This window comes from Xyrauchen texanus, chromosome 8 (assembly GCF_025860055.1).
Source record: "Xyrauchen texanus isolate HMW12.3.18 chromosome 8, RBS_HiC_50CHRs, whole genome shotgun sequence".
NCBI classification, from domain to species: Eukaryota; Metazoa; Chordata; class Actinopteri; order Cypriniformes; family Catostomidae; genus Xyrauchen; species Xyrauchen texanus.
The window spans coordinates 43,526,454-43,553,899 of NC_068283.1; the positions used below are offsets into that span (position 1 = coordinate 43,526,454).

At 42.9% G+C, this 27,446-nt stretch overlaps 1 protein-coding gene across 4 annotated transcripts in view; it reads right to left on the bottom strand.

Moving 5' to 3' along the window:
- Positions 1-26,659, bottom strand: part of LOC127647781 (uncharacterized) — a 115,413-nt gene extending 88,754 nt beyond the window's left edge. For all 4 annotated transcript variants that reach the window (XM_052132248.1, XM_052132250.1, XM_052132249.1 and 1 more), the window contains exons 1-9: positions 26,309-26,659; positions 23,341-23,427; positions 23,082-23,174; positions 22,824-22,898; positions 19,800-19,913; positions 18,964-19,098; positions 2,195-2,278; positions 1,901-1,999; positions 1,662-1,745 (exon numbers count right to left, since the gene is read on the bottom strand). In XM_052132248.1, the coding sequence (XP_051988208.1) occupies positions 1,662-1,745; positions 1,901-1,999; positions 2,195-2,278; positions 18,964-19,098; positions 19,800-19,913; positions 22,824-22,898; positions 23,082-23,174; positions 23,341-23,427; positions 26,309-26,576 (1,039 nt within the window). In that variant the 5' untranslated portion in view covers positions 26,577-26,659. The remainder of the gene's footprint in view (positions 1-1,661; positions 1,746-1,900; positions 2,000-2,194; positions 2,279-18,963; positions 19,099-19,799; positions 19,914-22,823; positions 22,899-23,081; positions 23,175-23,340; positions 23,428-26,308) is intronic.
- Between the last annotated feature and the right edge of the window lie 787 nt (positions 26,660-27,446).

Below are 27,446 nucleotides of genomic sequence, written 5' to 3' on the forward strand. Positions count from 1 at the left end.
ACACACACACACACTAACAAACACTTACACACACAAACACACAAAAACACACAAACAAACACTTACACACACAAACTCACAAAAACAAACACTTACACACACAAACACACAAAAACACACACACACACACACACACAATCTCACACAAACAAACACTTACACACACAAACACACAAAAACTCACACAAACAAACACTTACACACACAAACACACAAAAACACACACACACTACACAGACACATACAAACTCACACAAAAACTCACACAAACAAACACTTACACACACAAACTCACACACAAAAACACAAACTCACACACAAAAACACACACACACACACACGACACACACAAACACCTACACACACAAACACACAAAAACTCACACAAACAAACACTTACACACACAAAAACACACAAACTCACAAAAACAAACACTTACACACACAAAACACACACACAAACTCACACACAAAACACACACACACTATACCGACACACACAAACTCACACAAACAAACACTTACACACAAAAACACACAAAAACACACACACAAACTCACACAAACACTTACATACACAAACACACAAAAACTCACACAAACAAACACTTACACACACAAACACACAAAAACACACACACACTACACAGACACATACAAACTCACACAAACACTTACACACACAAACACACAAAAACTCACACAAACAAACACTTACACACACAAACACACAAAAACACACACACAAACTCACACACAAAAACACACACACTACACCGACACATACAAACTCACACATACACCTACACACACAAACACACAAAAACTCACACAAACAAACACTTACACACACAAAAACACACAAACTCACAAAAACAAACACTTACACACACAAAAACACACACAAACTCACACAAACACCTACACACACAAACACACAAAAACTCACACAAACAAACACCTACACACACAAACACACAAAAACTCACACAAACAAACACTTACACACACAAAAACACACAAACTCACAAAAACAAACACTTACACACACTATACGACACACACAAACTCACACAAACAAACACTTACACACAAACACACAAAAACTCACACAAACACTTACACACACAAACAAACTCACACACAAACAAACACACACACACACAAACAAAACACACACACAAACTCACACACAAACAAACAGACACACACATACACACACACAAAAACTCTCACACACACACACACACACAAAAAACACACACACAAACTCACACAAACACACACAAACAAACAAACAAACACACACAAACACATAAAAACACACACACAAAAACTCACACAAACACACACAAAAACACACACACACACACACACACAAACAAACATACAAACAAACACACACACAAACACATAAAAACATACACACACAAACACAAACAAACACACACACACACACAAAAAAACACACACACACACACACACACACAAACACATAAAAACACACACACACAAAAAACACACACAGACACACACAAACAAACTCGCACAAACACACACACACACACAAACACATAAAAACTTACACAAACAAACTCACACACACACACACACACACACACACACACACACACACACAGGGAAGATGATCAATAATTTACCCCAATCAGCAAATGACGCTGTGAAGTTCATAACTGTCCAGAGTAACTGCAGAAACCCGATCAAACATCCCCATCCCACAGAATCTGGACATGGAGAAACAATATATGACCTTTATATCATCAAACAGTCTTTAAAGTGACTTTATAAACCTGAACTTTATAATGCACTGAACTGTAAACTGAAGTTATATGAAGACTGTTGAAATTCATTTACAGAGTTTATAAAATCATTATTGTACCCGTTTCATTTTCCAGTGCTATGATGCAGAAATAGATCATTACTGCATTAATGAATGACATTAACACGAGCCACACTGATCTTCTGACCAAAGGTGAACCTGAAACACATGAAACAATATTTTCATTCATTTTATTTTCTATATGAACATTAATAATAATCAGGATTATAAGTGACACACTTTTCCTTCATAGATCCTCAATTCATGATGACTGACAGTGACACAAACATTTGTGGGTAATAAATGAATCATAATATGCATTTATAATTATCAGATCATAATTCAAACACTTACAGCCGATTTGATCCCCACATAGAAAATCCCAGTTATATCGTGTCACTGTTGTCAACACGGGCAAAACTGCAACAATGAAGAATCCTAAAAACAGGAGAGTAATTATATTAATATACTGTCAGACAAATCAACACATATCTAATGAGATGTAAATAATAAACAAATACTAATTAATTTTGGAGCACAATGTGTGATCAGGTGATTTAATGAGATTCATAAATAATATTCACAGTAACATTTACTCAACAGTTCTGTCTGTGAGACTTTAATTATATTTTAATCATTTTTAACAAGAACATGAGGATGATTTATTTCTTTAATGAAGCTAAAAGCATTTAATTAATGAAGTGTTGAGAGCGCAACATTCATATAATCAACAGATGTAAAAATATTTAGAAATGTTAAACTCGAATCGCTTTAAATGAACGACTTCATATATATTGATCGAAAATCCATTTTGAAAAGTTTGTTTTATATAGAATACTATATAGTGTGTGTGTGTGTGTGTGTGTGTGTGTGTGTGTGTGTGTGTCTGTGTGTGTGTGTGTGTGTGTGTGTGTGTGTGTGTGTGTGTGTGTGTGTGTATATGGTCTGTTCTAATACTCGATTCCGATTGGCTGGATTCGCACAGGTTGTTCCAGTCAGATATTAATGAGCTGTTTGTAACCATAGCAACATAACATTACAGAGCAAGCAGAGTGGACAAATTGTGATGTCATTAATTCAGTTAATCGTGCAGCCTTGATGGACACAAACACTTAGCTGATGATTACATCATTTATTACGTAAGACGTCAAATTTACACGTCATTGGTGTAAAGAGCTCCGGCAATTATTTACAGGTGCAGAACCATTTTATTATTATTACTGAACGAATTATTTAACAATTAATATTTTACTACTAATCATTTAACGTTCACTAATTGAACTTGTCAGACATTCAGACAGTGGGGGATTTATATTTATTTATTATGTTTTGAATTAAACTGCATTATTGAACAATAACAAAGTCCAAAATGATCCTAGCAATATCAGCCAGGTGTAGTGTTGGGGATGTTATTTATGATTTATTATTAAACGTGGATCTATAATATATTATAATGCCTCACATGGAGCTGTTGTGGAGATAATATGTAATATCTTGTTTATTTAATGTATCTGTTGTGTGTCACAATGACTTAATGACAGTGACACCTCATCTGTTAATATCACTTATATCTACACTTTACTATAGATCATATTATTATTAGTTCATATATATCTCTCTCTCTCTCTCTCTCTCTCTCTCTGCTGGATTATTTCTCAATGCTCTTTTATCGCTGTATGATGATTTTCTAAAGAGGCAGCATGTATGTTAACTGAGGTTGAGATGGTCACAACACATACCAGCAACATGTTAGTAATTAGATTTACAGAACATCCGTGTGCACATACATCATCTGCAGGTCAGTCATGTTACTGGATACACAGAGTGGCGCAAGAACACCGAGACAAATGAGACATCACTCACGATGGAGCTGATGTTTTTGTGTCGCCAGATGTGGAAGAATGTCGCTAAAGCAGATTACAAAAGTCGCTAAAATGGTCGCTAGTTGCTTGATTGCTCTTTTACTCGCTAAGGGGGTTTGCACGTTGTTATCGCGTTGTCTACGTGTTAATTTTTCACGCGTTGTTTACGTGTTGTTAACGCGTTGATAACGAGTTGACAACATGTTGTTGATTTCATGTGATTCTGAGCCATTTGGCCACTTGTCCAGTTTGAAGGGGTGAGTGTTGCACTTTTCCATTGGCTGCTGAGTTGTAGGGTTAAACCATTTCTGTGAGCCTGGGGGGTTTGCCTGCCACTATTTAACATACTAAGATCCTCTTATTTCTTGGTCCTTTTCTTCCCTTTGTGTGTAGCCTATACAAATGTAATATTTGGATTGCAGTTTTACGACTTACAATAAATTATTATTATTATTTTCATCCAGATAAATTGCCCCCTTTTGCTCCTTTACTGCCTATTTTGGTAAACAAACACATTAGAGGGAATTCATGCTTTTTACACCATTCATCAACTTTAGTTTTATATCTTAAAAAACATTAACAGTTGTGCGGGGAAAAACTAACAGCAGTGGTACTCATTTAATGTTGGTGTAGGATACAGACCATTGTAATAAATACTGTATATGTCTTTTGAAAACAACATGAACCTTTTTCAGCATTTTAATTTAATGTAGGGCTTTGACCAGCAGAGGGCACATTGTGACTAATTATGGGGCTTGTTAAAACCTAAACGGACCTCTTTTTGTTTAGACATTAAGCACTCAGACATATGTACACATGTGATATTACCCATTTTGATGAAATGTACAGGCTTCCAAAGACTGTCAGGATTACAATGAAAGTTTGTAATTAGGTCAGATAGTAACTGATTTGACTGTCCTGACAGCAGATGTACACTAGTGTGCCAAACTCCTAGGTCATCCTTAAAATTCTTATTAAAGCCTAAAACCTGAGAAGTGTTTAGCCAGTTTATTATTCCCATCTTTTAGAGGAGCTAAAATATTCTGTTTAGGACCTGTCTTAATGTTAGGCCTGCACCAGCTTGTTGCATAAGTTAGGACCTCTTCTATAGACAAAGAGGGGAAGATCATTAAAATGCTGGGTATGCTAATGCTAATGCCGGATCAGAGGCCAAAATAGACCAGTGTTTAAGAATAGTGTTCTGACAGAGTAACTTTTGCCCTATTTGACACTTTTTTGTAAAAGATCAAACTAGAATTTAAATGCACCTTGGTAAGCCTCATCAACACACTGTAAAGAGGAGGCTCTGTCCCAAAAGCTTTATTTTTCATTGCAGCAGCTTTATCAATTAGTTCCTCATTAGAATGACATCTGAGCTCTTGGGTTTTTGTTAAAAACATAACTGTGTAAAATAGTTATTCTATGAGACGACTGCCATTTGCGTCCGCAACATTTGATGAGATGCATAAGGCACAAAAAATGTCCCAAAGTGTGTTTCCAAAGCTTAAAGTTATTAAATGAAGTGTTCTTGTTAACATGATATATGATAAAAATACTATTCTTAAAGAGTAACATACTATTTTTAATCATTTTTCATTAGTACATTGCCAATTTCACATGTCCGTGTTGACCAACATGACACTTGCATCTAAAATATCACCAAATAAGTTATACATTTTTTTCAAACATTTATAATTTTCAGGATTTTATGTGTGTCCCTGTATATATAAGCTATATTTATTTAAAATAAATCGTATTTTTTGGTAAATATTTTATGATTTGTGTAAGGTCCCTCAGTTTGACTTACCACCGTCACACTAACTTGTTTTATCTATAAATAATGTACTGTTGCTTTAAATGACATCACAGAGTGGAAATGACATAATTTGAGCCTTGTAGCCACCATGAACAAAAGCAGGCAAGTACTGACATTCTTTTACTTTGTTTATTTGTTGCTTTTTCATGTTAGGCAGTGTCCTCAAGCTCAAACCAACCAACAGTTTGGCTTTGACCATCAGAGGAAAATAAAGTACCACATGTCTAAATGCAAATTAATTAAAGGTTCAACATTAACTGTTTTCTCTTTCTGTAGTTGTTCATATTTCCGGTTGCAATGTCGTGAGGGACAGATGCAAAAATAATTCTGATCCCCCGGCCTCAAGCCAGGACATCAATTTGGCCATGCTGGAGATGGGTGCGAAAGCAAATCTAACAGGCCACTCACACCTCACAGCTCTACAAAAACAAAAAATAGCTGTACTGCCTCCCGGTTTAGCACCGGAACCAAAAATTATGCAACACCAATTGCTCTAGATCAGGTTCCACCCATCTCCTAAACATACAGAGCACACACTTTTATTAACAAAAATCATCAAAGGGAAGGTGCAATGTTTCTCCATGATGAAATGACATGTCCACTGAACAAGCCACAAATGCCTTGATGGACTCTATGAACTGAACGCATGTGCTAACCTCAACCAGACACAGTGTTGCAACTTGCCTCATCAGATCCATACGGACATCAACCGACATGGCACTGGCTCTCAGCCCTTCGCAACTGCACACTCTTCTGCGACTGAGATAAAAATAGAAACTAAGACACAATGACCCCACAGGGACTCTTCTGGAATTGTCCCCGGGGGTCAAGCGGAGGAAACTGTAAGGCTGACATCAAGAGGTCATAAAAGTAAAAGAACTCTGCGAGAACCAAGTCATAAAAACTCTCACACAGAAGAACATCTTCACCTGAGTCAACACATCCTACTGAGCAAGGACAATAAAACACAAATCTCACATCTGACCTCTACCTAACCTCAGGCCAATTTAGGCACAAACATCTGCCCCCCTCCTCATCTACATGCAACAAAATATAATATCTGATGTATACAAATAATGTAACTAGTGGAACATGTTTGGTATCATTTAAAATGTCTCAGTGCATCTGGTATAGTGTCTTATTCCCAGATTTGTAAACTTAATGACAGCAAAGTTATAAGGTCTTTGCCAAATGCTTTATAATTCTGGAGGTCTGTCTCCATCCCTGCTTGTATGTTAATGAAGTATGTCCCCAGGACTTCCAAACCTAACCACTCCCAAAATCCCCTTTGTCCATGGTTTGGATATTTAAGGAGAGGCGACACATTGCTCAGGGCTCTCTGTAATCAGACGAACCCAAACAGTTTACTGTTTGTAGTTTATTTCAGGTGATTGCAATTCGAATTTCTTATGTTTTGATAAAATGTCTAACTTTGACTTATCAATGTCTAATTGGAATTGATGAATTGATTATGTTAACTGATCAATAAATTGTCAACATTTGATTTATTCTGACTGACTCTGACATTGTGTTTCCCAAACAGATTGAACGATTCGTATGTTACCGCAAGTCTGCGTCAGATTAGTGACGACTAATATTTGGCATCGATTCAAGTGTACTTGGTTTGCAAAGACAAAAAGGGAATTTCCGTTTAGAAGAGCAAACGCTGCTTGACCAATCTAAATTCGGGTGTGTCTTACCTCTGTTTTAATTTGATGTTTCTCCAGATAAGTGTTCGTGGGAAACCACGCATGGCCAATCCAAAGCTATTATAAGAGAAGTTATGTTGGTCAACTTACATCTGTAATAGTGGCCGTGACCTCTACTGAAGAAAACGTTAAGTTACATTCAAGTGTGTGCAATTCCATGGGGCTATACTGAAGTATCTTTGATTGTGTATACGTGAACGTGACCGATCTCAGGTATATAGCAATTACCTCTGTTTGATGATCCAATACTGGCCGCTTGTGATCGTGCGACCCGCGGTGTAGAGAAAACACGCGAGGACCTCAAAGCGACATAGTTTCTTAATCTAAACGGGTAAAGTATAATTAAAAGAATAATCAAACATTCGCTCACTTTTAATGATGCTCAGATATCAATAAAAACCTTTTTCATTTATGGAGTCAGATGAAATAACGAGATAATACATAAGAGAAAATGTATTTCATTTAATATTGTTGTGTTGCGTACAAAGAAACACAGTAACGCGCAGAGACCTTCACCCGTATTATTGGAGACCGCCATTGGACCGATAAACGGGCTTACAACAGTGTAAGGTCTAGTGTCCGTGTAAGCATTATTTCTAATTAACTTGTGGTGTCTCTCTCTCAGGACTGCACTCTAATCCAGGGGATAATGAATCCCCTGGGGAAAGGGAGGGTTAGATGCCGTGATGACACCGGTAAACCAAACTTAATAGAACTCAACTCAAACTTTATGTCCCTGCCACCTTTTCATTTCTTTGCAGTTCACAGGTGTGTTTTTGTCAATGTAGTTACTAGGTCAGTTGTAGAACACAGGACCTCCTCCAGCTGATAGAGAAGATCTCTTCTCTCCCATCTGTCAGTATGAAATATTTCTGGGCTGCAAGACAAATTGACTAAACTGACAGCAAGTGTCTGATTGCAGGTGGGAGGAACTCTAGGTTTAGAGACAAAAGTGAGTGGAGCTTATTAACTTTACGTCCTATAAATGTAGCTAATGTTACGTAGCATTATTAGTGACTCCTTTTGCTGCTGATGCTGCTATTATTAGTGTAGATGCAAATACATGTTGAACTATGCACTTTACAATGCTGCAACCACACCCTGTTCACTCCGCCTTACAGAAATAGATCTGCTCTTTTTTTTTTTTTTTTTTTTTTTTTGGTGTCCTCTAGTGTAGTTATTGTGTTTTGTGGAGTCTTGAAAGTTGATTATTTTGTGATCTTGTTTTTAGCACCATGGACCTTGAGAAACAACATTTTGTTAATGTATGTACTCTGTATATTGATAAATGACAATAAACAAACTTTAACTAGTAGCCAAAGATGTACTGTTAGCTTTCCATTTCAGTATTCAGACCTGAGTCTGCAGCCCAGGGGAGATGTTTGGGGGACACTCTGACCTACACTGTACATTTACTGCCACGCTGACAACTTATTGCTCATATTTTCCTCTGCTCCTCTTGCTTTCATGGTCATTTTCTGCTGCGTGTCACATAGGTGTCCTTTGAAGAATGAGAGTGATCTAGCCAATTGTTGAATGTTACCATGCTCGCACAGTGTGCGAGTGAAAATCATTAGGTTTTTTTTTACATAAAAAAAAGTTAGTTGCACTTTGATAATCGTGCTAAAATTCAGAAGCGGTGACGTGCCGAATAGGGGGAACACTGGTTTATGTTATGTGCACTCCACCAACTGTCTGGCGCTGCACTGCCGCACTTCAGAGTTCTGCCTCTCTTGTTCTGTCCACATTTTAAGTTACCAATTAACATTTTAGGAAATCGATTTTGAATAGATTCAGAATCATCCTTCCGCATCGCAATGCATCCAAGTATTGATTTATTTACATATTTCCCCCCCCCCCACCCCCTCTAACCACAGGGGTATTGATAAACATTTATTTACTCCTGTAGACTGCTGTATGTCCAGTGCACAGAGAGAACTTTGCAGTGGGACAGCCAGTCAGACAGCTCCCCTGTAACCACTTCTTTCATTCAGAATGGCTGGAAATGGTGAGTCATAACAAAAGAGAGTTGAGCTTTTGTAAAATAAACTCACAAAACAGATCCTTATAAAGTACTAAATGTCATTATGATATTCACAGTGCTCATTCAGGTATTAGGACCTAAAGGAATTTTGAACATGCTTTGACTACCTGGTAGAAACATTTATATGGGGTCGACTCAAAATAGGTTAATGACACAGAACAATAAGCTCTTATAAAGAATTTTGCCAGCTTTACCGTTTAGAATTGCCTTAAAGGAATGTCAAATTACAATCAACTATACATTATTAGATGCTAAATGCAGAATTGGATCACCCATGCTGTAGTTGCCCTACTATAGCAGTCACTGAACATTAGCAGTGGGGGATTTTGCTGAGGTATTTTTGACTTGCCAGACAATAGTCAAAGAACAGCCTGAGCATTGTGTGAAATAGGACTAAAATAAGGAGTCCACTTGTTAAAACTCTTGTGAGAGAACTGCCCAAAGCTAATGTAATCTATATTCTGTTCTATGGCCACACAGCATGTCCAGTGTGTAGGCAGAGTTTAAACGGAGAAGACCGCAGCAGCCAGACCCCATCAGAATATCTGCCCTCTCCATGGATGCCGCAAACAGGAGATCGTCCTTCTGAGACCCCTACCTGTCATCCCTCGGTTCTCCTTGCCTACATCAAACACGCCGAGAAGACAAAGCTTGTCACGTTCTCTTTTGCTATCTGTTGCAGTCATAATCATCTCAGTCTGATATTTTTGTATTTGTTTAATTTATTTAATGCCTTTCTGCATCATGTAAACAGTTACCCACTACGCCACCACCCGCGTAGTGGACTAAAGCTCATGACTGTTAATCAGAAGGTTGCTGGTTTGATCCTCGCAGTCACCACCCAGGTAAGACACTTAACTCCAGGTTGTTCCGGGGGGGATTGTCACTGTAATAAGTGCACTGTAAGTCGCTTTGGATAAAAGCATCTGCCAAATGCGTAAATGTACCTATACAGACGTCCTAACAGTAGGTTGAGTTCAAGCCCATGTCTTAATTTTCACCTCTCAAGCAACCATTTGGTTACGTATGTAACCTCCGTTCCCCGAGGGAGGGAACGACACGTTGTGTCGGAGAAGCGACACTAGGGGTCTCTCTTGAGCGCCGATATTCACCTCTGATCTTATTGAAAAGGGCCAATGGGAGTTGGCAGTCAGTATTTGCATACCCGCCCCGGACATACGGGTATTTAAGCCGGGCAAATACGGGAGTTCATTCAGGATTTTTCTGAGGAGCCGGAAATGGTCCGGCCACAACAGTGGCTCGGTTCAGCGACATGGCGGAGGAAAGACACAACGTGTCGTTCCTCCCTCGGGAACGGAGGTTACATACGTAACCAAACGTTCTCCTTCTGTCGCTCTCTCCACGCTTGTGTCGGAGAAGCGACACTAGGGGACCCATTCCAATCTTGCCATGTGCTGAACCGTGTACGTGACCTGCCGATACAGAGGCAGGCAGGGATTCATCCAGTGCCACGCATCGCCTGTACCCGGCTGCACGCACTCTTCCCCAATGCCCCATACTGAACATCGGGATCCTTCTAGTTACCCTGGAAGGGGAACAAGGCGATGTTTGCCAACATGGGAACGGGCCAGCCTGGCTGGGCCTCTTTCTCTCTATGTTTCTCGCATAGAGCAATCACGGCCGGGGCCCTTACACGCATATAGGGAAGGGGTCTTACCCAGACCCTCGCGGAGACCACACCTGCCCTTTTTCTTGGGGAGGAAAAGTGGTAGACACGCCACACCGACCGCCTTAGGGCTCGTGGTGGAAAGTATGGTGCGTGGTAGATCCCAGCCTCGAAGGGGGAGTTGCTACAGCACGGCGACCGGGCAGCTGTAATTGCCTAAGGGAGACACGGGGTCCGCTCGTAAGGGACAGAACCGTGGAAATACACACAGGGGCGTCCGAGCAGGAGGCCTTCTTTACCTGTGGAGCACCTATACCAGTACAGGGTAGCCATCAGGGTACCCGCAGTGGCTTGGGTCGGCGAGTTCCTCCGCTGAACCGCGGACCCGGAGGGCTAGGGAGGAATCGACCAGGGGCCCGACTCGGAGTGGGGCGCTTCCTGGGAAGAAGGCGCACTACTTAACCTTGACGCCAGGAAAGGGGCTGGGTGCAAGCGATCCACCCGGCCGGTCGGTCTACGTGTTACCGAGTTCTACGGGCTCGGACCTGAGAAAACACGAGACGCAACCGACACGACGCGGAGGTTGTAAAACCTCGCGAAGGTGTTGGGTGTTGCCCAACCCGCGGCTCTACAAATGTCTGCTAGGGAGGTGCCTTTGGCCAGTGCCCACGGGGCTGCAACACTTCTTGTTGAGTGTCGGACCCGCAAGGGTAGGGGCATGGCCTGGGTGTGATAAGCCAGTGTGATGGCGTCAACGACCCAGTGGGCAAGCCTCTGTTTGGAGACGGCATTCCCTTTCTGCCGTCCCCGAAGCAGATAAAGAGCTGCTCAGAGCGTCTGGTGCTCTGTGTGCGGTCCAGGTAAATGCGCAGGGCGCGCACTGGACACAGCAACGACAGGGCTGGGTCTGCCTCCTCCCGGGGCAGCGCTTGCAGGTTCACTACCTGATCTCGGAATGGTGTGGTAGGAACCTTGGGCACATAGCCCGGTCGCAGTCTTAGGATTACAGACGTATCTGCCGGACCGAACTCCAGGCAAGTGTCGCTGACAGAGAACGCTTGCAGGTCCCCGACCCTCTTGATAGAGGCGAGCGCGATCAGCAGGGCCGTCTTAAGAGAGAGGGTCCTGAGTCCAATTGATTCAAGCGGCTCGAAGGGGGGTCTCTGGTGTCCTGCCAAGACTACCGAGAGATCCCAGGAGGGAACTAGGCCTGGCCGGGAGGGATTTAACCTCCGGGCGCCTTTCAGGAACCTGAGGATCAAGTCGTGCTTGCCCAAAGACTTGCCGTCTACAGGATCGTGGTGGGCGGCAATGGCGGCAACATACACCTTGAGGGTGGACGGGGACAGCCTCCTGTCCAGCCTCTCCTGTAGGAATAGGAGCACAGACTTGATAGAGCACCTCTCGTGGTCTTCAGTTCGGGAAGAACACCAATCTATCTAACAAGCGCCACTTTAGGGCGTAAAGGTGCCTGGTAGAGGGAGCTCTGGCTTGGTTGATGGTATTCACAACGGTCGCCGGTAAGCCGGCTAGCTCTTCCGCATCCCGTCCAGGGACCAGACGTGGAGGTTCCAGAGGTCTGGGCGCGGGTGCCAGAGCGTGCCCCGTCCCTGAGAGAGGAGGTCCTTTCTCAGGGGAATTCGCCAGGGAGGAGCTGTCGCGAGGAGCCTGAGTTCCGAGAACCAAGTCCGAGTGGGCCAGTAGGGGGCCACTAACGTGACTTGCTCCTCGTCCTCCCTGACCTTGCACAGCACCGGTACAAGAAGGCTCACTGGGGGAAATGCGTACTTGCGCAGCCCCGGGGGCCAGCTGTGTGCCAGCGCGTCTGTCCCGAGGGGAGCCTCTGTTAGGGCGTACCAGAGCGGGCAGTGGGCGATTTCTTGGGAGGTGAACAGGTCTACCTGGGCCTTGCCAAACCGTTCCCAAATCAGCTGGACCGACTGGGGGTGAAGCCGCCACTCCCCGCCGGGCAGGCGTTGTCGTGATAGCGCATCCGCTATGACATTGAGCTTGCCGGGGATGTGAGTGGCGCGCAGCGACTTGAGTCGCTGCTGGCTCCATAGGAGGAGACGGCGGGCGAGTTGTGACATGTGGTGGGAGCGTACGCCGCCTTGGCGATTTATGTACGCCACCACCGCGGTGCTGTCCGACCTCACGAGGACGTGTTTGTCCCGAACTAACGGGAGGAACTTCCTGAGAGCGAGAAGGACAGTCAACAACTCCAGGCAGTTGATGTGCCAACGCAGCGGGGCCCCTTTCCAACGGCCCGCCGCTGCGTGCCCGCTGCACACAGCACCCCACCCGGACCGGGAGGCGTCGGTTGTGACCAGAACGCGTCGGGACACCTGCTGCAGGGGCACTCCTGCCCGTAAAAAGCAGAGGTCTGTCCAGGGTCGGAGTGTATTGAGGCAGGCGGGGGTGACCTTTACCCGATGCGTGCCGTGGTGCCATGCTTGTCTCGGGACTCGAGTCTGGAGCCAGTGCTGGAGTGGTCTCATATGCATCAACCCCAGCGGCGCGACCGCCGCGGAGGACGCCATATGCCCCAGGAGCCTCTGGAAAAGTTTTAGAGGGACCACTGTGCCTGGCTTGAAGGAAGCGAGGCAGTCCAGCACCGACTGAGCACGCTCGCTCGTGAGACGTGCTGTCATTGAGACTGAGTCTAACTCCAACCCGAGAAAAGAGATGCTCTGAACCGGAGTGAGCTTGCTCTTTTCCCAGTTGACCTGAAGCCCCAAGCGGCTGAGGTGCCGGAGCACCTGGTCTCTGTGTGTGCATAGTAATTCTCGAGAGTGTGCCCGGATGAGCCAGTCGTCGAGGTAGTTGAGAATGCGGATGCCGGCTACTCGTAGCGGGGCAAGGGCCGCCTCTGCGACTTTCGTGAAGACGCGAGGGGACAGAGACAGGCCGAAGGGGAGGACTTTGTACTGAAACGCCTGGCCGTCGAACGTGAACCGTAAGAAGGGTCGGTGTCGTGGCAGAATTGAGACGTGGAAGTACGCGTCCTTCAGGTCTACCGCTGCGAACCAATCTAGATGCTGAACGCCAGCCAGAATATTTCTCTGCGTGAGCATTCTGAACGGGAGTTTTAACAGGGCCCGATTGAAAACTCGCAAGTCCAGGATTGGTCGTAAGCCACCGCCTTTCTTGGGTACAATGAAGTAAGGGCTGTAGAAACCCTTCCTCATTTCGGTTGGAGGGACGGGCTCTACCGCGCCCTTGGTTAAGAGGGTCGTGATTTCCGTGCGCAGGGAACTGGCGTGCTCGCCGTGTACTGCGGAAGAGCGGACGCCCCTGAAGGGGTGCGGGAGCCGGGCAAACTGAATTGCGTAACCGAGTCGAATGGTCCGGTGCAGCCAGCGTGACGCGTTGGGAAGCGAAAGCCACGCTTCCCAGCTCTGCGCTAGGGGCACCAAAGGGACGAGTATTTTGGACGTACCGGCGGGCCTCGCAGCGGGGCGGAACAGGTAATGCAGCGTCGGGCGGCTTCGTTGCGGCCTGAGGCTGAGGTGCTGAGAATAGACTCAAAGCACTTACCTTGCTCCGCGCACCCGGCAGGGGGCGGGTTCGTGACTGAGGAGGAGGTCTGATGCTGGCGTCCTCTGGACTCGTCTGAACCGGCCGGCCGGGGGACAGTCGTGGGCAGGCGGAAGGCGGGGTCGCCGCGTCCGGTGTACCGGGACTGTTGTGATCTGAAAGCACATTGCCGTGAAAACGGCATTTGCGGGCCAGGTGACCCAGAGGCAAAGGTAATAGCTCTATTATTGAGAATGTGAAAAATGTAAAAACAAAGGATTCTCCTCCCGGCCCTCCACCGGGGAACGGAGAGGTCTTACCACCTCCGGAGCTAACGTCTCGGTCTCTGGGTCGGTCGTCTCAGGAGCGCCTGGGAGCCTTCCGGGTCCTCGAGGGGGTCCGTGAGACGAGGGGGCGTCCCCTTTCTGCGGGGAGCTCAACGCGGGGCTGAGAGCTAGGCCCGCTCTCGTTCGTTGAGGCGGAGCACCACTTCCTTTCTTACTTGAAAGCCGCAGGAGGACGCCCTCGGCGAGCAGACAGGGCATGGCCCCTGGCGGCAGGTTTGCGGCGGGGCAGGACGTGTGACCTGGCCTCCGTCTGTTTCTTCACCACTGAGGACTGCTGGGTGGAGTCGCAGGTGGTGTCGCCGAATGGAGCTGGGAGACTGGAGAGTTTTGAGAAAGCGTGCTTTGTCTACCTCCTGTACTACAACCAGATCCAGTCCATTTGTTATGTTTCTGGACCACGAGGGTGGACATCGCCTGTCCGAGTGCAGTTCCTGCAGCACGTCAAGAACAGGACTACCCAAGTGCAAATCTTTAAGTGCCTTGGCCCGGTGGACTTGCAGGAGGGGGCCATGGCATGCAGGGGGGGAGCGGTCTGGGACCGTTCTACCGCCGAGGGTAGTGAGAGCGGAGGAGCGAGGAAGCTTGGCTTGCTCAGCTCGTCATGCACATCCGGGAAGGAACGGGGGGGGCGCGGCTGTGGGCGGCGCACCTGCCCGTGGAATCATCAAGCCCGGGGAAGCGTAGCGGATCTCCGTGCGTCAGGCTCAGACTGGGCAAGCAGACCCGTAGGTGGCGGCCCAGGCGAGTTATCCGCATCCGATGCCGCTGTGACGCTCTCCGATGCAGCGGTGATGTCGTCATCCAATGTCCGGGAGCTCCAGGGACCAGGCGGCCGGCCATTGGGCGGACCGCGCTTATCCCGAGCTCAGGAGGGGAGCAAGCAAGCGTGCAGGGGGGGGGGGGTTTCGAGCGGTTTTTACCCAGCGAAACGCAGCCCGCCATTATCTCGGGATCATCTTCATCGCTTGCGGCGCCTGCGTCAATCCCGTAGGAAGGAGGCGGGGCGCGGAGAGCGGCTGAAGTGGCTTTCTTCCTCACAAGAAAGCAGAGATCGCAGCGCTGCTGCAGCTATGTTCTCAGGCTGAAAACATAACCCATTGGAGAGCATGCTCATCCCGAGCCCGGACGGAAAACAGCAAGCGTGCCGGGGAGGCGGGGGGTTTCGAGGGGGTTCACCCGGCGAAACGCAGCCCGTCATTGACCCCAGATCGTTTTCATCGCCTCAATCCCGTGGGAAGGAGGCGAGGCGCGGGGGGCGGCTGAAGCGGCTCTCTCTCACTACAAGAGAAAGCCTACGACCGCAATGCTGTCATGGCTATGTTCTCGTACTGAAAACATAGACCATTCATAAAAACGCTGCCTGCGTGTTTCGCAACCCAGGTACGCCAGGCGGTTTTTTATGACCGTCAGAGGTGGGGAGAAATCACCGCCTCCAAAAACTACACAGGGGCGGAAAGGCATCTTCAGAAAGACGCGTCCTGAAAAGGACGTTCAATGCCGCTGTGTTTGCTCTTTTAGAGGAATTTACTCTTTTAAGGAAAATAACTCTTTTAATATACACAGTGTGTATGTGTGTCTGCGCTGTCGAAGCGCTCAGGGGCAACAATGCACGCCGTGCAAAGTGAAGGAGAAAGCCGCTGTTGTGCGCCGTCAAGATCCAACAGCATGCAGATCGTCAGAGGAAACAGGAACGTTTTATAGTGGTGTGTAAACTCGCAGCAACTGCAGACAGACCATCGGCTCTGAAGAAATTTTCTGAATGAACTCCCGTATTTGCCCCGCTTATATACCCGTATGTCCGGGGGCGGGGTATGCAAATACTGACTGCCAACTCCCATTGGCCCTTTTCAATAAGATCAGAGGTGAATATCGGCGCTCAAGAGAGACCCCTAGTGTCGCTTCTCCGACACAACGTGGAGAGAGCGACAGAAGGGGAATCCATCTTTCTTGAAACGCACTGCTGCAATACGCTATTGTGGGGAAATGCCAGACTTTATATCATACCATGTCCTCTTTACACATCAGAAAATTAGCTAAAGCCTGCAACTGAACCCTCTATGGCATATGGGATAGCTGTTGGGGTTACTTTCACTCTTGGCATTTACAGGGTCTGGACCTAACAATATGAACACAATATAGCCCTGCAATAAATGTTATGTTTATTTTGTATTTGTCACACATACACACGCACTCTCTCTCCCACACCCACACTCACTCATTCACTCACTCACTCACTCACTCACTCACTCACTCACTCACTCACTCACTCACACACTCACTCACACACTCACTCACACACACACACACACACACTCACTCACTCTCTCCCACACTCTTCTCCCAGTTCACCGGCCACTTACTTTCATGTATTTCGTGAGAAGTTGAGAAATAGTGACAAGTAATGACGCGTCACCATGGAAACATTAAAGTGAGTGACAGGTTCTAAATAACGGTCGCCTAGAAAAACTCACGCTGGGGGATCAGTTAGAATAGTTTCAACTTACGTGTGAAAGGGTTAATAATGGCTACTTTAGCTATTATTACATTAGCTAACTACCAACTAACCAGATAAAATTAACAAATTGACAAGCACTTACTGGGCAGAATGGCTCTTCAAATGACGGACGAAATTGGAGGTTGTCGTCTGGCTGTCCGCGATCTTAACGTTGCATGTCTTGCAAAGCGCTGTTCGTCTTTTGCCATCTTGATAATAATTTTTGAAGCCGAAAACGATGACCCTCGGTAACGTTACCCCTCCGGCTGACATGTTGATTTGTTATCTGATCTAAGTGGGCGTGGTGTGCGTAAGGTACGAGAGGGCATGTCTGATGATAGCCTATAGTGTCGTGATCCAGTCATGACAAAACTATTCTCAGCCTGCGCTCCAGCTGGACCAACTTTATTTTTTAAAATAATTTATATATTTTATATTCAAACTGAAAACATGATGTGATTAACACTCTCATGTTGAATGACTCTGCTGTCATTCAAGTCCTCGTGTCTCAAGTCAAGTCAAGTCCCGAGTCTTTAACTTCCAAGTCCGAGTCAAGTCTCAAGTATTTTACTTTTTGTCAAGTCACAAGTCATAAAAATAGCGACTCGAGTTGACTCGAGTCCAAGTCACCAAGTCACAAGTCCCCATGTCTGGTAAAGGCTAGTCTAGTATGCCCCCCTGCTGGTCATAACCTGCATTCAATAAAAATGTTCAAAGAGTAGTTTCATGTTTTCCAAATACATATTTATTACAATGGTCTGTATCCTAAACCAACATTTAACTGTTGTAACTTTGCAGCCACACAATTGTTGATGTAATTATATAAAACTAAAGATTGATTGTGTGTAAAGCAAGAATATCCACTGATGTGTTTATCAAAAGAGGCAGTAGTTGTGCAAAAGGAGGCAATTTATCTTTATGAAAATAATTTAACTTTACAATTTATTTTAAGTCCTAAAACTGCAATCAAAATATTACATTTGTATAGGCTACACACAAAAGAAAAGGACCAAGAAATAAGAGGCTCCTTAGTATGTTAAATAGTGGCAGGCAAACCCCCCAGGCTCACAGAAATGGTTTAATCCTACAACTCAGCAGCCAATGGAAAAGTGCAACACTCACCCCTTCAAACTGGACAAGTGGCCAAATGGCTCAGAATCACATGAAATCAACACGTTGTCAACTCGTTAACAACACGTAAACAACGCGTGAAAAGTTAACACGTAGACAACACGTTAACAACGTGCAAACAACGCGTTGTCTACGTGTTAAAATTCGCGTATATTTGGACTGTCTGGCGTTCCATACAAACACACACACACACACACACACACACACACACGCGCGCGCGCGCAGACACACACGCACACACATACGCGCGCGCAGACACGCACACACACACGCACGCAGACACACTTACACATACACGCGCGCACACACATACGCGCGCGCAGACACACACACACACGCGCACGCAGACACACTTACACACGCACACATACGCGCGCGCAGACACACACACACACATATATGCCTGCAGACATACAGACACACGTGTTCATCTGTTTTTCTTCCCCATCAGTTCTGAATCTCTAAAATATCAACTGACACACTTTCCTCTGATTTCACTGGATTGAACTTTATAGATGCTGTTTTCTTCCACTATTGCTCATTAATGAATTCATAAAGTTTATAAAGTTGAACTCACCTCCTCTGACAGATCCAAAAGTGTAGATCAGGAGGATGAATTGTAATGAAGGCAGAAGATCAAAGCTTATACGAGCCAGAACAGCAAATATAGCAGCTATCCGTTCACTTAACTTTCCAAAGATTTTAGCAAACACTATATCAGAAAAAATAACAAGAATTAATAAAAACCAAATGTTTGATTGAGTTTTGAATTAATGCTTTGAAAGTTGATTTATATAAATGAATTGATCAATATTAACAAGAACAGATGAAGAAACTGAACTGAATGAATCATGTGACTGTGAGTGATCACACAAATATACAGAATATCATCAATTATGAAACATTTCAGTTCCTGAATGATGATTCGGCAACAGGATTTTATATATTGTATTAACATACAAGCAATAATATAAAGACTGTTATATTGTGAATAAAGAACATTACGACGAATATATTCACAACATTAATTTCATTCATTCATGTTTTATACAGTTATTAATAAATGACGTGTAAAATAACCAGTTCACTCGCTCAAACTGAAACTGTTTTACTACTTAAATTAAAGAAATAGATCTGGCATATTCAATGTTTATATTCCTTAATATAAATATGAAAATCATGTCATTTAATAAGAGCATCAATCGCTTTATTAAATATAAGTTTTATAACTGCATGATGAAGAAACACTGAACAGATCTCAGTGAATGTCGTGTAATACTGAGAGTTTTATAACAAAAATGCTTCAGTGAATCCATGAATCTGATGTTATTGTTGATTATGTGATAAAACACGACTGTATTTCACAGCACATACGTGTCACTGGAACATGAAGAATCACTGAGACATACTTACCGTTAATGATAAAGAAGAGGCAGAACAGCAGCACTATCACAAAGAGAACAATTATCACGACTCCTTCCAATCCTGCAAAACTCAAACCTTTGTCCAAAGCAGATTTAAACAGAACTGGAAGAAGAGAAAAACAAGAGACAGCTCAATATAAACACATATAATAATAATAAAACACTTATAATTTAACACTTGTTTAGTTTGCTGAATACACAGACAGTCTCTCTAACTTCATCAGATCACAGACTGATACTGACCCCGTGACCTTTGACCTGTTTATAATACACCTGACATGCCAAAGAACATGTTGAGAAGTAAGTTAGGGGTTGTTTTAAGATCTCTGGAGCATTTAAATGTTTTTCTATGCAGTGATCATAAATGATCCTCACTATAAACACACAGAGATTCAGCGCTGGACACATGATGGATCTGTCATGATACATTATATATTAATCATTGAACATTACACATTAAAGGTGTCATGATGTTGTTTTAGTGGTATTAATCTGTGACAGACACAATATTCATTCAGCTGTTAATGTGAATTATCTGTGAAGACTCATATAAGAATGTAGTCGAGTTATTTTAGTTTCTCTGTTGTTCAAGATCTCAAGTCCATCTTTACTTTCCCGCTCATGAATAACAGAGTTCAGACACAACTTCTGACTGAATATTTCCACTTCACCATCAATATACTGCAACAGAAGTTCAACACATCCAGATTCATCTTCAACACATTCAACAAGACAGAAGAGTTCACTGAACAAGCACAAATACACACAAGAACAAGAACAACTAGATAGGTACATTTCCTGAAGAAAATGTGAGTGGTGCTTGCCGTAGCAAAACTCGTCAAATAGAATTTTCTAACTTGTTGCTAAGCATTAAAATAATGGTCATAGAATTTTTCTAGCATGTGTTTTTCATGATGGTGGCATGTAGGTGTTATGTTTGGGTTAGCATGATGCTAGCACAATTTAGCATGTTTTAACACTGGGTTAGGTAAAGCTAACGTGTGTTAACATGATGCTACCACACTTTTAGCATGTTTTAAGACCTCGCTAGGTGATGCTAGCATGTGTTAGCATAATGCTAGCACAATTTTAGCATGTTTTAACACTTGGTTAGGCAATTCTAACGTGTGTTAGCATGATGCTAACACATTTTTAGCATGTTTTAAGACCTCGCTAGGCGATGCTAGCATTTGTTAGCATGATGCTAGCACGTTTTTAGTATGTTTTAGCACTTCGCTAGGCGATGATAAAATGTGTTAGCATAATGCTAGCATGTTTTTAGCATGTTTTAACACTTCGCTAGGCGATGCTAACATGTGTTAGCATGATGCTACCACGTGTTACCATGTTGCTAGCACGTTTTTAGCATGTTTTAGGGTGTGGCTATGAAGATTTTAGGTCATTACTTATTGGCTGCTTGAGAGAGAGAGAGAGAGAGAGAGAGAGAGAGAGAGGGAGAGACGCAGGGCTGTCAGGCCCTTTTTGTCTGTGTGTGTGAAAACATCAGTTGGGATTTAAATTTCTGAACATTCTGCAATGTTAAGTCAATGGGACTTTTTTGGCCGCTTTTTCGTCCGCTGTGCGAACATCGTACACCAGATCGCTTAGAAAAGATACAGCGCACCTCTCCTCAATGAGCCGCACGATTTGACACCTCTCAAACTTTGTGTGGAATAATAAGAAGAAGAGGAATAATAAGTATGCAAGAGAACAATAGTGATGCCTTGCCTTTGGCAAGCACCACTAATAAACTGACATTATCTGCACTTTCCCAGTTACAACAAAACTCTGCAGAGCAACAACATTTCAACTAATTGTAAAATATTCAACCGTGATTCCTGTTGATGTGTCGACACTCATGCCACCTAAATTAAATATCTTTCATGACCTCTTAAAAACGAAACAATCAACTGCAATTCTGCACAAACACAAGAAGAAACACACAAAACTGACATGAAGAGTTTCATCAAAGTGTTCGTGGATAATAATGAACAGTGGACGAGTGCACGTGCCGAGTTTAAGAGCTTTAAATGATGCTGTTTGTACACTGACGAGTTTAAGAAACTTTGTGACACTTTCAAATTCTGTGTAAAGATGCATTAAGTCACACTAAAACATGCTGGTGTAATAAAGCCATCTTACACTTTGCCGTTGTCATGACAATCAGTGCACATCATGTTTCTGTCGGCTGTGCATCGATTCAACAATAAACTTCAGAGCATTTGATATGTTGCATCTGTGAGCTCTAAACTTTTCTGTTCAATGAGGTCATTCAGCAGATGTTAAAACAGCAACATCGGTTCAGATATGTGGATGAATCCTGAAGATTAAAAAACCCTGAAGAGACTGTTTATAAAACATCAACAACATAAACATGTACATCAGGTCCAGAAGGGAAGATCTAATGGACAACCAGCTGTTTGACTCCCATCATCTGCTGTCACACAAACTACAGGTCACCAGAAGTCTTCATCACTGAACAGAGGAAGTTGAGACTAGAGGAATATAAGACAGGAGCAGTGAGATCTGATGGCCTGAGGATTACCACACCGGCTTATATTAAAATCACAATAACGTCCCACAGAGACAGCACACTGATGAATAAAGAGAGACAGCAGAACAAACAAAACACTGTCATTCCCCGTGCAGCTGGAGTACCAGAACTATAACACACACACATCCCGGGACGAGGACTCTCAAAAGCAGAACAACCTTATGAACATCATCAAACCAATCAGCTGCTGTACAAGCAGAAATCACAACACAGACACGACAGTTTCACCCCAATCTGTGATCTTCCAAACAATGAACAGATCGTGTGACGTGATTGTGTGTGATGAAGATGCCGTCGAATCTCCAGCATCAGTTCAACAACTGATGAAGTGACTAAGATGAGTGAAGAAACATCACGAGCAACAGAGAAACACGTCGAGTTTACTAGAAAACTAACAATGATCCTCTGCATTATTGTGTTCATGATAAACTCTGTTGAGTGACACTTAAATGTGTTTACCTGAATAAACAACAGCTGAGAATATTAAATATTCTGAATCATAACTCCAATAATAAATTAAACTGTAAATGTTCCCTGTAAAAAAAGAAGAAAAATAATCATTACAACTTATCATAAAAACACAGAAATGCAAAACAACAGTGACAATATTATGAAATAAATGATTAACAGAGTGATGATGTGAAGTCTGAACATGTTGATATTATGATTGATATTTGATCTCCTTTAATAAACTCAATCATCAGAAATGAATCAAACCTGTGAAGTCTTCAATATCTGGAGCGGCCCAGAGCAACATTAGAGGTCTCAGTAAATAAAGAACACAACAAAAGACTGTCTCGTTCACAGATCCTGAAACACAAACACACATTCATCATGAAAATGACAAATACAAAAGTCTTCAAAAGAACTAGTATGGAATTACACAACTTTATAAAAAGCTTCAGATAACTTGTTAAATAACGAACAGAGATGTGAAATTAATAAATACAGCGATTAAATGATTAGAAACACTCACCTTCAGAAACACCCCAGAGGACAAAAGCACAAAACATGATGATATTTGGACAGAAGGCCAGAAACACATGAAGACGGAGGACTGAATCTAGAATAGAGTTTAAAAGAACTAAATTACTTGATTACAGCCTTTAATAATATGAATAAAATCTTCCTCTGTTTTGATTATCAGTAAAATAGCCGATCATCCAGATGCATCATGGGTATTTGTACACTAGCAGAGCTCATGTTTAGTTGTTCAAACTCAACTAGACAAACCTCTTCAAATAAAATCAAACTCTTGATTATTTATTTCACTTCAAACACACAGATATATAATCTCTCATCACACACTGTGAGATTTATTAAAGACAACAATGTATTTACCTACAGAACCATTGAAATCTTCACATCTCATATTCACTAACATCATCATTCCTGAATAAACTGTTTGGTTTTGTGTTTACAGCATTGGACTCTCATTTTAAGAAAAGTGTTTTTGATTTCTTTATTGGGAAAAATTATAAATTTGGATGTGAAGAAACATCAAATATCAAAAATGTCCTAAATATTCTGGATCATCTGTCTGGACTCTCTCTGTAAAATATACATTTCCCAACATATTATTTGGGCTAGAATTTGATTACTGTGGTGTTTTTGAGGTATGAGTCAGGATACAGATCTACAGAGACCTCAAAGCATCACATGAGAGTTAGAATACAAGTACAATCAGAATCAGATTTATTGCCAAGTATGATTACACTTACAAGGAATTTGTCTTGACAGAAACCTCCAGTGCATAAACAATACAACAACAGCAACAAGACATAGATAATAATATTTTACCCCTTTGTATGTAATGGCAGAAGAGGATTTGTTAGATAATATAAATAGACTAAACTGTGTATTTCACATAATTATTGTTCAGTGGAGCGGCTTTAACTGTTTATGAGATGGATAGTCTGAGGGAAAAACTGTTCTTGTGCCTGACGGATCCTTTCTGTATTCAGACTCCTCGTCATCTCGGATGAGGCAGATGACAGTGGTGTCGTCTGCAAACTTCAGGAGCTTGACAGAGGGGTCCTTGGTGGTGCAGTCATTGGTGTAGTGGGGAGAGCACACATCCCTGGGGAGCACCAGTGCTGATCGTACATGTGCTGGAAGTGAATTTCTCCTGTCTCACAAGCTGCTGCCTGTCCGTCAGGAAGCTGGTGATCCACTTGCAGACAACAGATAGACATGGGGACTGTTGGTTTAACTTAGTCCGGAGAATAGATGGGATGATGGTGTTGAAAGCCAAACTGAAGTCCACAAAAAGGACCCTTGCATATGTCTCCGGTCTGTCCAGATGTTGCAGGATATGATGCAATCCCATGTTGACTGCATCATCCACAGACCTGTTTGCTCGATAAGTAAATTGAAGGGGGTCCAGAAAGGGTCCAGTGACGTCCTTCAGGTGGGCCAACACCAGTCTCTCAAATGACTTCATGACCACAGATGTCAGGGCGACAGGTCTGTAGTCATTAAGTCCTGTGATTTTAGGTTTCTTAGGGACAGGGATAATAACTGTGTGTTTGAAGCAGCATGGGACTTCACACAGCTTCAGTGATCTATTCACATTATAGTGATCTGAGTGAAGATGAGGCCAGTTGGTTAGCACAGGATCGAAGGCACGCTGGTGAGACGCCATCTGGGCCTGAAGCCTTCCTCGTCTTTTGCTTCCGAAAGACACGGCACACATCATCTTCACAGATCTTGAGTGCAGGTTGCAGGAGGTGTTGATGTGTGTGTGTAGTGAAGGTCCGAGAGTGTGTGGGGTGTGAGATTGGGCTATTTGAATCTGCCGTAAAACACATTCAGGTCGTCAGCCAGTCGTTGGTCCACAAGAATGTGGATGAGGAAGAGGAGGGAGAGGAAGGCCAACAGGAATATTTGTGTCTGATGAGATCTTTGCTACTTTAGATGATCATGTTCTTCTCTATAAAAGAAGCAGAAGAACTTCTCCAGCTAATGGAAGTGGACTGTGAGAACATGAACTTGTCTGAAGTTGATAAAGACACACAGAAGCTCCTCAATTCTGTCTGAACATTAACTGCAGTTCTGTCACATGATCTGTGATATAGATGAGATTATCTGACCGGACACACAAGACTGATACAGAATTAATGTAATTTCACATTACAATACAACATTACTCTTATTCCTGTATTTGATACACTGATATAAATGTATTTCTTCTATGCACTCAAAGTCACTTTGGAAAAAAGCGTCTCCCAATCGCGTAGATGGAAATGTTTCGAGTTTGGTCTGAAAAACATTTTTCATTGTAATAAAAATAAATCTCATAGTGTTTAATTTTTTAAACAGCACAAATTGCATTTACAGTAAGACACTTGACATGGAAGTAAACGGGGCAGGTACTAAAGAGGGTTTAATTCAGAAATGAAGCTGTATTTTTGAAAGGCACACAAATAATATTAATTCAATAAAACATGTGAATTATTTGATGTGTAAAGTCTAAATCCTCCGTCCAGTGCTGGACCTGTTGATTTATATGGAAGAATTTGTAATAACGTGTTAATTAATGTAAACAGCTTTACAGATATTTTCACTTGTCCATATCATGCAAACACAGCAGTCTCAAGCTAACTTGTGCCTATAATATCAAAACTGTGTATTTTAATTTATATTTATGGACTTTAATTTGCCTTGTTTCTTCCATTTCGAGTTTATAATTGAGAGACGAGTCTAAATTATTTTCTGTGTAATTGACATTAACCTGTAATTTACATTGAATCAGTTTGAATTAGATAAAAACACATTTTTATTGAGTTTGAACTTCTTTGTGTTTATAGTTTTAAGAAATGTGTTACGGGTTTCTGGAAATGTTTCTTAGTAATTGTGGAAAATATGCAGCAATATTATACAAAACCAAATCAAACTATTGTGTTGATTGAGGATACAAAAGATTTTTCATATTGTTGACTTACCAAGTAGTCTCGGTACCAAAAATGTGCTGACTGAAAACACACGTCTCTGTTGTCTGAAAATGTTACATCTGTATTCTCCCTCATCTTCATCTGTCACATTGTTCAACAGGAGGGAGAAGTTTCCATGTTGAATCTGGTCAGTAAAGAAACGAGCTCTATCATGATAATCCTGCTGCTGGTCCTCTGGTCGACTCTTATTATCTGGATACTGACAAACTAAATCTGATTTATCTCCTGATCTTCTCCATTCCACCTCCAGATCCTCCATTGGTAAGGGTTCACCAACTAAACAGGGCAAAACCACTGAACCTCCCAGAGGAACAACCAGGTCACAAGTGTGTTTAACCACAGCAAATGAATCTGAAAAAACAAATTATTTAAACTGTGAAATTTATAAAATGTATTTGTTTACAGGCAAATAAAGTGAAGAACGTATGTACATTAAAAGTTTGAGGAAAAACACAAGATTAAGATACAGAACTGTGTTAAGAGATGAAACACAAACTCAATAAAGTATTTAGTGGTGCTTGCAAAGCATCACTATTGTAATCTCACATACTTATTAGTGGTGCTTGCAAAGCATCACTATTGTAATCTCACATACTTATTAGTGGTGCTTGCAAAGCATCACTATTGTAATCTCACATACTTATTAGTGGTGCTTGCAAAGCATCACTATTGTAATCTCACATCTATCTCCGTACAAAACTTCGGCACCTAACTCGTCCCGCACCGTTTGGCATAGACCCACGAATGAGGTGTCAAATCGAACGGCCTATTGAGGACACGTGTGCTATGACTTTTATAAGCGATTGGGGGTGCGGTTTTTGCCCCAGGGGCAAAAAAGCGGTCGAAAAATCCCATAGACTTAACATTGAGACAAACTTTGACGCGTCACAGCTCCGAGCGAGGATTTCGCAGAAACGTGTGATTTGCCACATTTGAAGAGGCTGGCAGGCTCTGTAAGAGCATACCTCAATATGGGGTAAAAGTTTTACCCCTGGGGGGCAGGAACTGCCCAAAGTTGCCCCCATTGACTTACAATGGTGTAGGACTTCCCATTAAATAGGGATTTTTTATTAAACATAGCTCTGGATCACAGTGTCATAGAGACAAGGGGCCTGCCTCATTTTACTCA